The sequence below is a fragment of the Octopus bimaculoides genome, chromosome 4, assembly GCF_001194135.2.
Source record: "Octopus bimaculoides isolate UCB-OBI-ISO-001 chromosome 4, ASM119413v2, whole genome shotgun sequence".
Lineage (NCBI taxonomy): Eukaryota > Metazoa > Mollusca > Cephalopoda > Octopoda > Octopodidae > Octopus > Octopus bimaculoides.
The window spans coordinates 104,113,937-104,126,491 of record NC_068984.1 but is presented as its reverse complement, the minus strand read 5'-3'; the positions used below and the strand labels follow the sequence as shown (position 1 = coordinate 104,126,491).

The following is a 12,555-nucleotide window of genomic DNA, read 5'->3' as shown; positions in this document are numbered from 1 at the left end:
TGTGTGGGTTAGGCCATTTAAGTGCTTTGACTGAAGATACATCAATACCACTGACAGAATACAAACTCGCTATCATTTCAACTGCTTATATTGTACTGATTACCATCTGCACTTCCTTAAATGGAAATATCCCATAATCATTAATGAATCATAGAGAGCCTTTCAAAGGCAATACCAATGTAATGTGTTAAAAAGCAAATCAACTTGTTTACAGTCATGTATGAGAGAGAACAGATGTGAAATGGACTTTGCTTGCTAGACCCAATCACCCCTTCTTTTTGGAAATAAATTTGTTTCTTTCACAACTCAAAGCTTGTCTTAATATTATATGGAAATATATAACAAGTTAGGGAGAATAGAATATCTAACTAAAATATAAGCATACACTATTTAACAAACAACTCAGTTGATATTTGCTATTTATTTGCATTAAAAGGAATGTGAATTTCAATAACAATATTGTTGTTATGATTGTTGTGACTTAAAATATAATAATAAATTGAAATGGTTTAATGCTTACCTCAGGAAGTGAATCTTTTGTCCATTGGGGGCAGCAGAGACCAGCAATTTCCGCATAAAATGTTTTGTTAGGATTACTACTAATAACATCTAAATAAAAAGAAAAAAAACTGTCAGTTCATTCTGATATTAACATTTTTATTAATTGAAATAATTTTATAACTTTTCATCATAACAGAAGGGAACAAATGAAATGAAAGAATACTTTAGTAAATGTCTATTATGCTTATATTTAACAATCTACACACACACAAGAATCTGATAGCTAAGAAAGTTATTAACTAAGGATGTAATAGTGACAAAAATATTATTTCAAGTATAGTTATAATAATAAAATTGACCTTATGGGCAATAAAAATTATCATAAAATGAATCATTTATAAACAAGAAAGGGGAGAAGATATAAAAGTATTAACTAGGAAATTTAAAACAATTTTCAATGACTTACTTGGAAGACAATTGGAATAGAACTCTAAAACAAAATACTGGCTGGAACATGTACGAATCTATGTTGGAGATAAGAGTAATCAAACTGTTAAATTTTATTCAGTTCTATATAACATTAATGGTAATAATTTGTGCATGTAATGTATAATGAACATTACAAAACCACATTAATTAGACTATATTACTTATAAAAAAAAAAAGCAATGGTAACAATTAACTGTGTATGTAAATAATCAGCATTTCCAATCCTTTTTCTTAAGACAATTTGTTGCCATCATATCTAAAAACATTGCCTTTAACCATCAGATTTTCATTCAGCTGATGTAATACATAATTTCTTGTTCACATAAAATAGTCATCTAATTTATACATAGCAACTAATTCTTCTAATCTACAGCTCTGTCTCAGCTCAACTGGGCATAATCTTTTCTATACAATCTTCGAAACATGCAACGTATTTGCAGGCATACATTTAAAATACAAAAGAAATGCTTGTGTCCTTTGTCCATTATTGAATTACAACAAACACAAGACATAGATAAGCAGTTTATTTTAGCTATGTAAATATTTACAGTAGTCACACTATGACTTCATCACCTTTTTTATTTATGGTATTATTTGAGCCTCATATAATGCCCACATCATCATTATTTAATGTCCACTTTCCATGCTGGCATTGGTTTGATGGTTTGACTGAGGACTGGCAAGCCAGAAGGCTGCACCAGACTCCAATCTGATCTGGCAAGGTTTCTACAGCTGGATGCCCTTCTTAATGCCAACCACTCCAAGAGCATAGTGGGTGCATTTTTTGTGCCACTGGCACAGGAGCCAGTCAGGCAACACTGGCAACGACCATGCTTGAATAGTGCTTTTTACTTGCCACTGGCATGGGAGCCAGTCAGGCGGCACTGGCAATGACCATACTTGAATGGTGCTTTTTATGTGCCACTGGCATGAGAGCCAGTCAGGCGGTACTGGCATCGGCCATGACTATGATTTCATTTAACTCAACAGGTCTTCTCAAGCACAGTTTTTTTGCCCAATGATTGAAGGGTACTTTTAAATGAGCCAGTTATGCTACACTGGCATAGCCCATGGTTACAGTCATTTGTCATTGTCTATGTGAGGCACAACGTTTGAAGGTTGTGCTTCACCACCTCATTCCAGGTCTTCCTGGGTCTACCTATTCCACAGGTTCCCTCCACTGTTAGGGTGTGACACTTTTTCACACAGCTGTTCTCCATACGCAACACATGACCATACCAGCGCAGTCATCTCTCTTGCACACCATATCTGATGCTTCTTATGTCCAATTTTTCTCTCAAGGTGCTTACACTCTGTCGTGTATGCACACTGACATTACACATCCAGCAGAGCATACTAGCTTCATTTCTTGCAAGCTTACGCATGTCCTCAGCAGTCATAGCCCATGTTTCACTGCCGTGTAGCATGGCTGTTTGCACACATGCATCGTACAGTCTACCTTTCTCTCTGAGTGAGAGGCCCTTTGTTACCAGCAGAGGTAGGAGCTTGCTGAACTCTGCCCAGACTATTCTTATTCTAACAGCTACGTTCTCAGAACATCCTCTCCCACTACTGACTTGGTCACCTAGGTAACAGAAGCTATCAACTACTTCTAGTTTTTCCCCCTGGCATGTGATGGAAGCTGTTTTCTGCACATTTTCAGTGTTTATTGCCCCTGTGCATTTGCCACACACAAAAACTATCCTCCCAGTTAGCCTTCCTTTGATATTACTGCACCTCTTATGTGTCCATAGCTTACACCAGGTACATCTTATGGAGTTTCTACCTACGCTTTTTCTACAGATTGAGCAGGGCCATCTACCTGAAGGGATTTGTGATTTGTATGCCTTCCTACTTACTAAGACTTTGGTTTTTGCTAGATTCACTCTCAGACCCTTCAATACTAGACCTTGCTTCTACACCTGAAACTTCTCCTCTAGTTCTGATAGTGACTCAGCTATTAGGGCAAGGTCATCAGCAAAGAGGAGCTCCGAGGGTCATCCTGTCTTGAATTCCTCTGTTATTGCATGGAGGACTATGATGAATAGGAGGAGGCTGAGGACTGAACCTTGGTGAACCCCTACCCCAAAGCGGAATTCTTCACTATACTCGTTGCCAACCCTCACCTTACTGACAGCATCCCTGTGCATGGCTTGTACAGCTCTCACTAATCATTCGTCTATCCCTAGTTTCGCATTGACCAACAGATAAGGGATCGGGAAATCCTGTCAAAGGCCTTTTCTGTGTCAATGAAAGCCAAGTACAGAGGTTTATCTTTGGCTAGGTATTTCACCTGCAGATGTCTTACCAGAAATATCGCATCAGTGGTGCTTCTCTCTGGCACAAACCCAAACTGCATCTTGTCTAAACTAACTCTCTCCTTAGTTAGTTGGGCAATGACCATCTCCGTGACTTTCTAGTATATCACTTTACTGTTATCTGTAATTGTTGGTTGGACTGCAATGCCAAACTCAATTATTCTAGCCTGTATAAAGAAAAGTAAACCAAGTTGTGGTCATTGCTTTTTTTTTTTTACTAAGTGACCACCATCAATGTCAGACACACTGATTCACTTGGAGATAACATTTTAATAATAATGTTATTATAAAAAATTATTAGGTTAATTAGTGCAAACAAAATTCTAAAATTTTGAAATTCAAATGGCATTTTGAAAAAATACTATATGTCAAAATAATTACATAAAATACTAATTCTTAAATATTTTCCCAAAGCCCTTTGTGTGTGTGTTTGAGTGTGTGTATATATATATATATATATATATATATATATATATATATAGATAGATAGATAGATAGATACACATACTAAAGAAACTGTATAGTATATATTATAGTTATTTGAAATGCATCTATAATGAAAATAAATTTATATTTGATCTAATTTGATATATAAAACAATATATACCTCTGCTTGGACAAGATCAAAGATAATGCGGACAGATGTTTGATCAACCAAAGATTCTCTGTTGGTAATAAACTGTGAGGCTATGCCAATATTAAAAGAACTGAATACTGGCCGGTGATCACTGCTCAATATATCGTCGGCACAGCCTGGAATTAATAACATAGAATTATAAAATAGGGAACTTTAATATTACTATTAATAATTTACTTTATGTAGGAACTAGCAAGTTAGTGTGCTGATAGATGGAGGAAATTAAAGATTAAGGATATGCTAGTGAAGAACTCAATTAAATAAAAAAAACTCTAACCTCATTGATGCAAGTTGGCAATATCTTTTCATATTTAGAGGTGTAAAAATGACACATTTAGGTGAGCTGATCAAGGATATAGCTAGGTTTAAGTGAAAATATACAAGGTAAACTTACAGAAAATATGAAGAAATGTGAATGATAAATTTCATAAAAGATACAGAAAAGGAATGCCTTTTATTATCTAGTTCACCCTTGAAGCATTGTAATTTTAATTTACATACAAATAATCATCATTTAGACTGGCAATGAGATTAGGAAAAAGTCAGTAAAAAATGTCAATTGATTTGACTTTCATAACTTGTTTAACCCTTTAGCATTCAGATTACTCTATCAAAAGTTATGTTTATCTATTCACATTGTTTTGAATTAATCCTGCATGGTCTCATAGCTTTGAAATTTCAATGATGTAATGGTTTATTTTTAGAATGACATTGTAGGGAGGGGTAACAGGTTGGATCTGGCTGGTTTGAACATAAAACAGGTAAAGTATTTGGGTCAGATATGGCTTGATTAAATTCCACCTTGGTTTTTGATAATATCTATTCAATGTGTCAATTAAAGCTTCAGTTTTAAAATAAGTAATGAACTTATGAAAATATTCAGTAGTAAGCACAGAAATATGTTTATTAATTGTTTCCAAATGGAAAACCCCCCACAAAAAACAAGGATTAAGGAGCAGACACAAAATGTAGAAAAGACAAAACTACTCAATTCCATTGATAAAGTAAATTACTTTACAACACTATAATTTGTCATCATTTTGATTTTTATAATTGGGAAATATTTTAAAATGTTTCATCAACTTATATGTTTCCAAATGGACACAATCATCGTTCATCTAGAAGCGATATGTTTAATGCCTTGATGAGCTAATACCAAAGGTCATCCAAATCATAAAACTAACCAGCAGTAAGTTGAAATCTCCACTCAAGCAAAGTCTTTTTATACTGAAGCAGATAACACGTTAATTGGAAACTAAATTAAAATGGATAGTTGTTTTTCTTTTAAAGATTCAAGAAGAACAACAACAACTGCTGCTGCCATCACCACCACCACTACCATCACTCCTGCCATGAGTTGGATGGGTTACAACAGTCTGCATCATCTTGTATGCACAGCAAAGAAAACTGTCCAAACTTTGGTATTTGGTATGTTTTACAAAACTAGATGCATTTTATCATGCCACCACCACTCACAGTAGAGAAATTATCTTCTAGAGAATGAATTAAAGAGTCTCCTTTACTATTTCTTATTTGAAGTTACTGTGCTCCATCCAAGTTAGGTAACCTGCAATGAAAGTCCCTAGCTTGTTGGTATGGGGGCAATAGGAGAGGAGAAGTGTCTCCATGGGACAAGGCAAAGAGGGTTTAGCTACCTAGATTATTTATTGCGATAGCAGTGGAGTAACACCTTGTCATAATGATAGTAAAGGTGTTCAAGCTGTCTGTAAAAGAAAGGTCAGTTTACTGTAGCAGTCCAGTCTATGGTTGTCTCTGAGATGTGGTGCTAGTCCAGGGATTGCAAACTGAGACTGTTAACATGATAGTGGTGGTACTGAGATTAGTTGCCAAGCCATTCAGCCTGGATGAGTCATTACTGTCGAAGTCTACCATGATGTTAAGGATACTAGTTCTCTCCATCAAGCTATAAATGTGAGCTTCCAGTAGAGGGAGAGAGAGAGTGTGTATGGCTTAATGTAGCTTTTTATTACATTGAAAGCTGTCAGACTAGATAATGGGGAGTAGGTGAAAGTTATATATAAGTGTATATTTAATATTCAATAAAAGTTTTCCCTTACTTGATTTTCCTCTACTTTTATGGTATAAAATCAAATTTTAGAATAGATGAAAAAGTAAACTTAGTTAATTTTGATCAGTTTTATTTTCCAGGAATTATCTATGTTTTATGTGATTATGCATCTTGGAATATTTGAAAGGATTAGCAATAATGGCTATTTTGCCCTTTAAATCAAATTTAATTGCATCACACAAGTCTCAATAATTTAAGCTTTGATTTCATTGACAATAACTAACCACAACTTAACACATTTTATCAAATATACACTATTTGAAATATCAATGAATTGGAACACACAATGAATAACTTAAGATTTCATTTCATACAAATTACACATCAAAATATTTGCAATTTCATTTTTTAAAAGTTTGTTTACAGGGGTGTAATGATAACAAATCTTGATTAATAATAATTGAAATGAATATAATTTCACTTACCATATGCTATATTTTCTATAAACGTTCCAGGATAAGATCGCCACATAACCCTATCACACCAGGAAGGCACATTAATACGATCCTAAAAAAACAGAAAAACACTTCTGTAAAGTGTATGTAAAAATAAAAATCTATAAAATTAGAGAGGACAGAAATAAACATAAGAAAATTAATAAGCTAGGATTCTGTCCTGACCTCATGGAGGAGACATTGTTTCTGGATGCTGTAGCAAAGGCAACTGGTGTAGGAGAGCAGAAGCTCTAAATTAAAAGCTAATACAGTGTAGAAGGACACTTTAGTCCAGCAAGAAAAAAAAAAAGAAAAAAAAAAACTATCTCTCTAGTATTAGTAGCATAATAAAATGCATCCATCCATGCTGTAAAGTGGTTGGCAATAGCAAAAGCATCCAGGAAAAAAAATAATGTACCAGACTGCCATGTTAGTGCTCTGTATTATAGTGGAGTGACCAGGTGTGAACACCTAACCGTGAGGGAGAACCCTTCAAACATCATCAAATATAATTACTTCAATTCTCTTCCTTTCAGATGCAGAAAACAGACAACAAAGGACCCATCCATCCAAAATTTTTACAAAATTCCTGTCACCTGTTTTTGTATAGAAAAAAAAAAAAAAAAAAAGATGTGAGAATGCTACCTTTGGGACCACTCTATAATTATGATTTGCAGTTGTAGTCTTTATCTGTGTTAGTTTATGACTTTCAGCAATTTAAGACAATGTTCAACTTACATCATTATTTATTGATATGAAAAAAAAACTATTTAAAAAAAAAGTTTACATATATAATAATCAGCTTACTCCAGTGGTTTTTTTCACTTTCCTCCAGTTATAAACCAATTTGCCTTTTGCCCCTCGTTCCATTCTGTATGTAGGAAGGAATGTGATAGCCTCTTCACCTGTTAAAATAGAAACAAACTATCAGTTCACACCAAATGTTGCTTTATTTTAACAATATGCAGGTATCTAAGAAATTGGGTTTCATATATTATAACATTTCATCTATTACTAACATACTGTTGGATGGCAAAAGCTTCATTTTTATTATTTTGTCTAAGATTTAAGAGCAATATATCAAAGAGAAAATCATAGACAATTATGGCCTAGCTTTTTAAATTATTTATACTGGTAAGGTAATATCCACAAACAAAGAACATCTGACAGTTCAATGGTTCTTTAAGTTTCCATATCTTCTTTCTCCAAGCTGTTTTGAGCCTCTGGCTCCATCTAGGTCTTATTCAGAAATCAGTAATCATTAAACCATACACCACCACCTAATGAGCTTCCACGGTTTCCATCTAACAAATTTCACTTATAAGGCTTCGGCAGAAGACATATGCCCAATGCAGTGTGAATGAACCTGGAATGTGATTGTGAAGTGGATTCTTTTACTGCATAGCAATATTCAGAAGAATTTATGAAATACTGATAATTGTGGAAAATGTTAAAAATATATTTGAAAAACATGATGTGTTGTAAGATATTTGATATGACGGGTAACTTTGCAAGTATAATTTTGCCACCATGTCAGAAAATATGGCATACATACAATGATCATAATGTAACTTTTATCAAATTTGTTGATGCTTATACCAGATGGTGAAAAGAATACTAATTTTCAAAAGAAAAATATTTTTAACCTTAAAATAGAATTACTCCTTATTTCTCACTTGTAGAATTCCTCCCTCATAAATACTTATTTATTCCCTCTTCACCTCTTCTGTTCCTATGATTCTTTTTCTCTTACTTTGTGTGTGTGTGGTGGGCATTCTTTTACTCATTGCATGCCACAAAGCCTAATATGTGGACTCATCCTGCATCTCTTATGATAACTCTATCTGTATCCCACTAATATTCTCTCTACTCTTTCCTCTGTATGATGTAAAGTGTGACTGGAGAACTCAACCAACTTTTATATCAGGTATTATTATATAAGAAAGGATTAACAATATATTTTCATCTTACATTCATACCACTTGTGTTTTGACATTCTTATCATGACAATTCAGATTCATTCCCTAATTATCCTCACACTCTTTAGGAATGAGAATGTAATAATGTAATCTCCATTTAAAGCATTCTACATGTCCTTGATGATTATATTTTCTGACATGATATGCTACATAAAAAAGAACTCTATTATAATAAACATCAGTTTCAGCTCAATAAAAGAAAAATGTTATTCATATATTTTCAATAAGTCAAGTCAACTTACGGAATCCAACAAAGGCATCTTTACAATCCTGGGTCATTTTAAGCTGATCTAGAATAAGCAAACTATCAATGTCTCCTTCTTGTAGCTTATTCAAAACACACTACGAGGGAAAGAAAAGGTGAATAAGTAACTACTATAAAAGAAAACATTTTATCAAGGATTTTGAACCAAGTTCTACATTTCTTTTAAACTCTTTAAAAATAAATTTGAAGCATATTTTCATTCATGCCTAAGGCAAAGTGTGCAATTATGATCAGTTAAAATAATGATATTTTAAATACTTTATTTTATATTTTTACTTCTTAATCTCAAAGTAAAAAGAAGAAAACTTATTCAAATAATTAAACTTCATAAAAAACAAAACAAAAACAAAGTACGTCAACAACAGAATTATAAATAGTAAAGTTCATTTCTGAATTATGATACATTTTATTTATTGGTGTTATTAAACTTTAATGATTTGTCACATTGGACTAAAATGCTGTAACTGTATGGTTTAAGCTAATACCTTGTCTTGTGTCAGAGCTTATAAAATTGAAAGATTTAGTGAAATGCTAGTTTTTACCTATGGCTCTGTATAAGGGACCTTAACTAAAACCATGTGTTCAAAAATGTCAGCAGAGAGTCTTGGTATATCTCTGAATATCTACAATGAATTGCTAAAAGGTTAGAATAAGTGCAGGAATAACTATGTAGTTAAGAAGTTTGCTTCCCAACCATATAGTTTTGGGTTCAATCCTATGACATGGAAGTTCAGAAAAATATTTGGAAATGAATAAAGAGACATAGTTCTTCCCGTATTCAATATTTTCTGTCATCTATTATTTCCAGGCATTTTTTCCTCTATACAGGATATCTATCACTAACATAATTTAGAAAAATATCTAAATTCTATAACAATGTTACTGGTGAAAAATCAAGCAAATGTCTGAACAGACATTCAACTAGATGTGGCCACCTCGGTTCATTCTGACAACTTATTCTTTTTAAAGGCTCCTTTATCTTTTATTATCAATTTAGAATTCAAAGCCTTTATTAAAGAATTTAAGAAGTTTATATTTACAGGAAAATAAATGAACTTAATAATGAAAGGATTAACGAACAGAAGCATATAATAATGAAAATCCTACTAAATACAAGTATTCAATTAAAAAAGGCTTTCACTTTCTATATGTCAATTCTCAAAGTGTTTGTTTCCTTAGTAGAATTAATTATATAAATATTCTTATTTCAAGTAATATTTTATTTTAAGTTTTCTTATATCTTGAATTTTGCATCATCAAATAGTAATCAGGTAAAACAAAATGAGCCATTAATATTTGTAAAAAATAAACGCAGCAGTGAAAATATATACTAAGATTTCATATGGAGCTTATTAATATTAGTCTTTAAAATTCTTGGTTAGCATGTAAGAATGTTATTAACATTCATATTAACAATTGCTACTTAAATATAAATAATAAAACAAGGAAGAATTGAATTTATAATTTACATGGATGTTTTCTTCAACTCGATAATTTAAATCTCCAAACCAAAATACGTGATGGAATTGATTTGTTACATCAAATACATTCAGGTGTTTCTGCCCTAGAGATAGGCCTTTTATAATATCACGATAGTTCTGATTGCGTCTAAAATAGAAAGAAAACAGTTGCATATATCCCATTTTTGATTTGTTTGGTTCTTTTATTCAGGTCATCTTTATTACTGCTATAGCTGTTTATCCTGAGATATTGAAACAAGAAATTAGGTCATCTGAGCAAGGAAACTATTCATCTCTTCTTTCCCACTGCTGTTTATCACTCTCTTCAATATCTTCAGATATGATAAAAAACGATTACGTCACTTGTCACACTGATGTTTTTTCTATCCTCAGTAACAACTAGTGCAGTCCTATTTCTGTATTGCCAACCTATGAGGCCATTTCCTATCCCAGTGTCTTTTCTACATTTGAAAATTTGAATGAAAGTAAAGTTATTGCTCTTAAAAAGAAAATCTTTGACTATGACTTGTATAAAAAGCTTCTTATTAATAGATGCTAACTATCATGAGTTAGCTGGAACACAAGTTTCTTGTCAGGTCACTTTGTCATGATAATGTTCATAGAGCTCTCTTGTTTTTAATCATCACAAAATAATCTAATAGCTTTTATTTCTATTCGATCAAACTCAACATGTTTACCCTCCCTCCAACATAATGCAATCTCAAAATCTCCCATCTAACAGGAATGTAGGTTACTCTATACATTCTGCAATGTGTACTAGATATTTCAGTCTCATTGAACAGCACCAAAACACAGCCACCATACATCTCAATAAAGCAAATTCCCAATACTTCATTTCTTCTCCTCTTAAACAATATACAGTTAAACCATCAAGCGCAAAGAGCTTAGAATCTTCATGGTAATCCCACTAATCTATAGAAAGCACAAACCCTCACAAACTATAACATTGCTCAAACTTATGTGACACTTGCAAATTTTAGATTGTAATATACTTGCATGAGTACTTTCATTCAATTTAATCATAAAGATAACAAATTTGTCAGCATGTTTGCTAAAATAAATACATGCATGCACACACACACACAATACATATATATAGACATATATAGTTCAAATTTACAGTAAACAAAAGACAAAGACAGGTATAGCAACAATAAGCAGGTGTATTAGTTTAACACTTGGGAACAATGGAAAAGTCTTTTAGGTTTCGAGCCTAAGCTCTGACAGAAAGGAATAAGAGGAAAAAAAATTTTTTTCTAGGGAATAATGATTCACATGACGAAAAATGTATATATATACATATATGTTTGTTTTTGTTCAGTTTCCTTATGTCTCCACTGTCCTGTTTTTGTTCCCAACTTTGACCCTCCATAAATCCAAAATTTTATTCTGGAAGTTATGGGAGCAACTGTCTTCGAAGACTCATAATGTAGTTGAATGCTTGAAACGAGGAGTAGATAGACAGCTGACAACTGATGAAGGATTCGTTCTTTGTGTTACTTGTCCTGTTTCTCATATTTTTTTTCACATTCGCGTATTCCACTCATTTGTTTTCATACTTGATGTTGTTTACAGTTGGTGACGCCCTATATGCATACATACATATACACACACACATATATATATATATATAGTTTCAAAAAAACACAAAAAAACAACAAAGTGTGGACGTGATACGGATAGTGTTATTGGACGCTCAGGAAAGGAAGGAGAGAATATATATATATATATATATATTATTTATATCATTATTTAATTGAACGTGACGCATCCATTTCTAAGTAAGTTTATTGTAACCTTTTTCATGCAACTCTTCCCTGTACTGTTTTTCTCCCCCATCCTTTTCTAATTCTCTTTTTCTCCCCTCCACCGTTTTCTATCTGCCCCTCTCTCTCTCATTGCTCACAGGTGACCATCGTCCATCTTTCTTCTCCTGCATAATGTCCCAAGGACTGGATGCCTTCTATCTCTTCTCTTTTCAAAGAAAATATTTCTCCCAGCATTCAACATTTTCCCCTCGTTCTGGTCTAACAACCCTCCATGTTTGTTTTCATTCAGTTTCCTTATATGTCTCCACTGTCTTGTTTTTGTTCCCGACTTTGACCCACTATAAATCCCAAATTATATTTTGGAAGTTATGGGAGCAACTGTCTTCAAAGACTCATATTGCTGTTGAATGCTCAAAATGAGGAGTAGATAGATAACTGACAACTGATGAAAGGTCATTCTTTGTGTTACTTGTCCTGTTTTCCATTTATACTCTCGTTGTTTGTGTATTCAGCTCATTTGTTTTCGTACTTCATGTCGTTTACAGTTGGTGACGTCCTGTACTCATATATGTATGTATGTACATATATATATA

At 33.0% G+C, this 12,555-nt stretch overlaps 1 protein-coding gene across 3 annotated transcripts in view; it reads right to left on the bottom strand.

Moving 5' to 3' along the window:
* Positions 1-12,555, bottom strand: part of LOC106880499 (phosphatidylinositol 3,4,5-trisphosphate 5-phosphatase 2A) — a 98,858-nt gene that overhangs the window by 16,282 nt on the left and 70,021 nt on the right. For all 3 annotated transcript variants that reach the window (XM_014930474.2, XM_014930475.2, XM_052967330.1), the window contains 7 exons: positions 10,182-10,320; positions 8,690-8,789; positions 7,276-7,373; positions 6,460-6,541; positions 3,916-4,061; positions 968-1,025; positions 521-609 (listed from right to left, as the gene is read on the bottom strand). In XM_014930474.2, the coding sequence (XP_014785960.1) occupies positions 521-609; positions 968-1,025; positions 3,916-4,061; positions 6,460-6,541; positions 7,276-7,373; positions 8,690-8,789; positions 10,182-10,320 (712 nt within the window). The remainder of the gene's footprint in view (positions 1-520; positions 610-967; positions 1,026-3,915; positions 4,062-6,459; positions 6,542-7,275; positions 7,374-8,689; positions 8,790-10,181; positions 10,321-12,555) is intronic.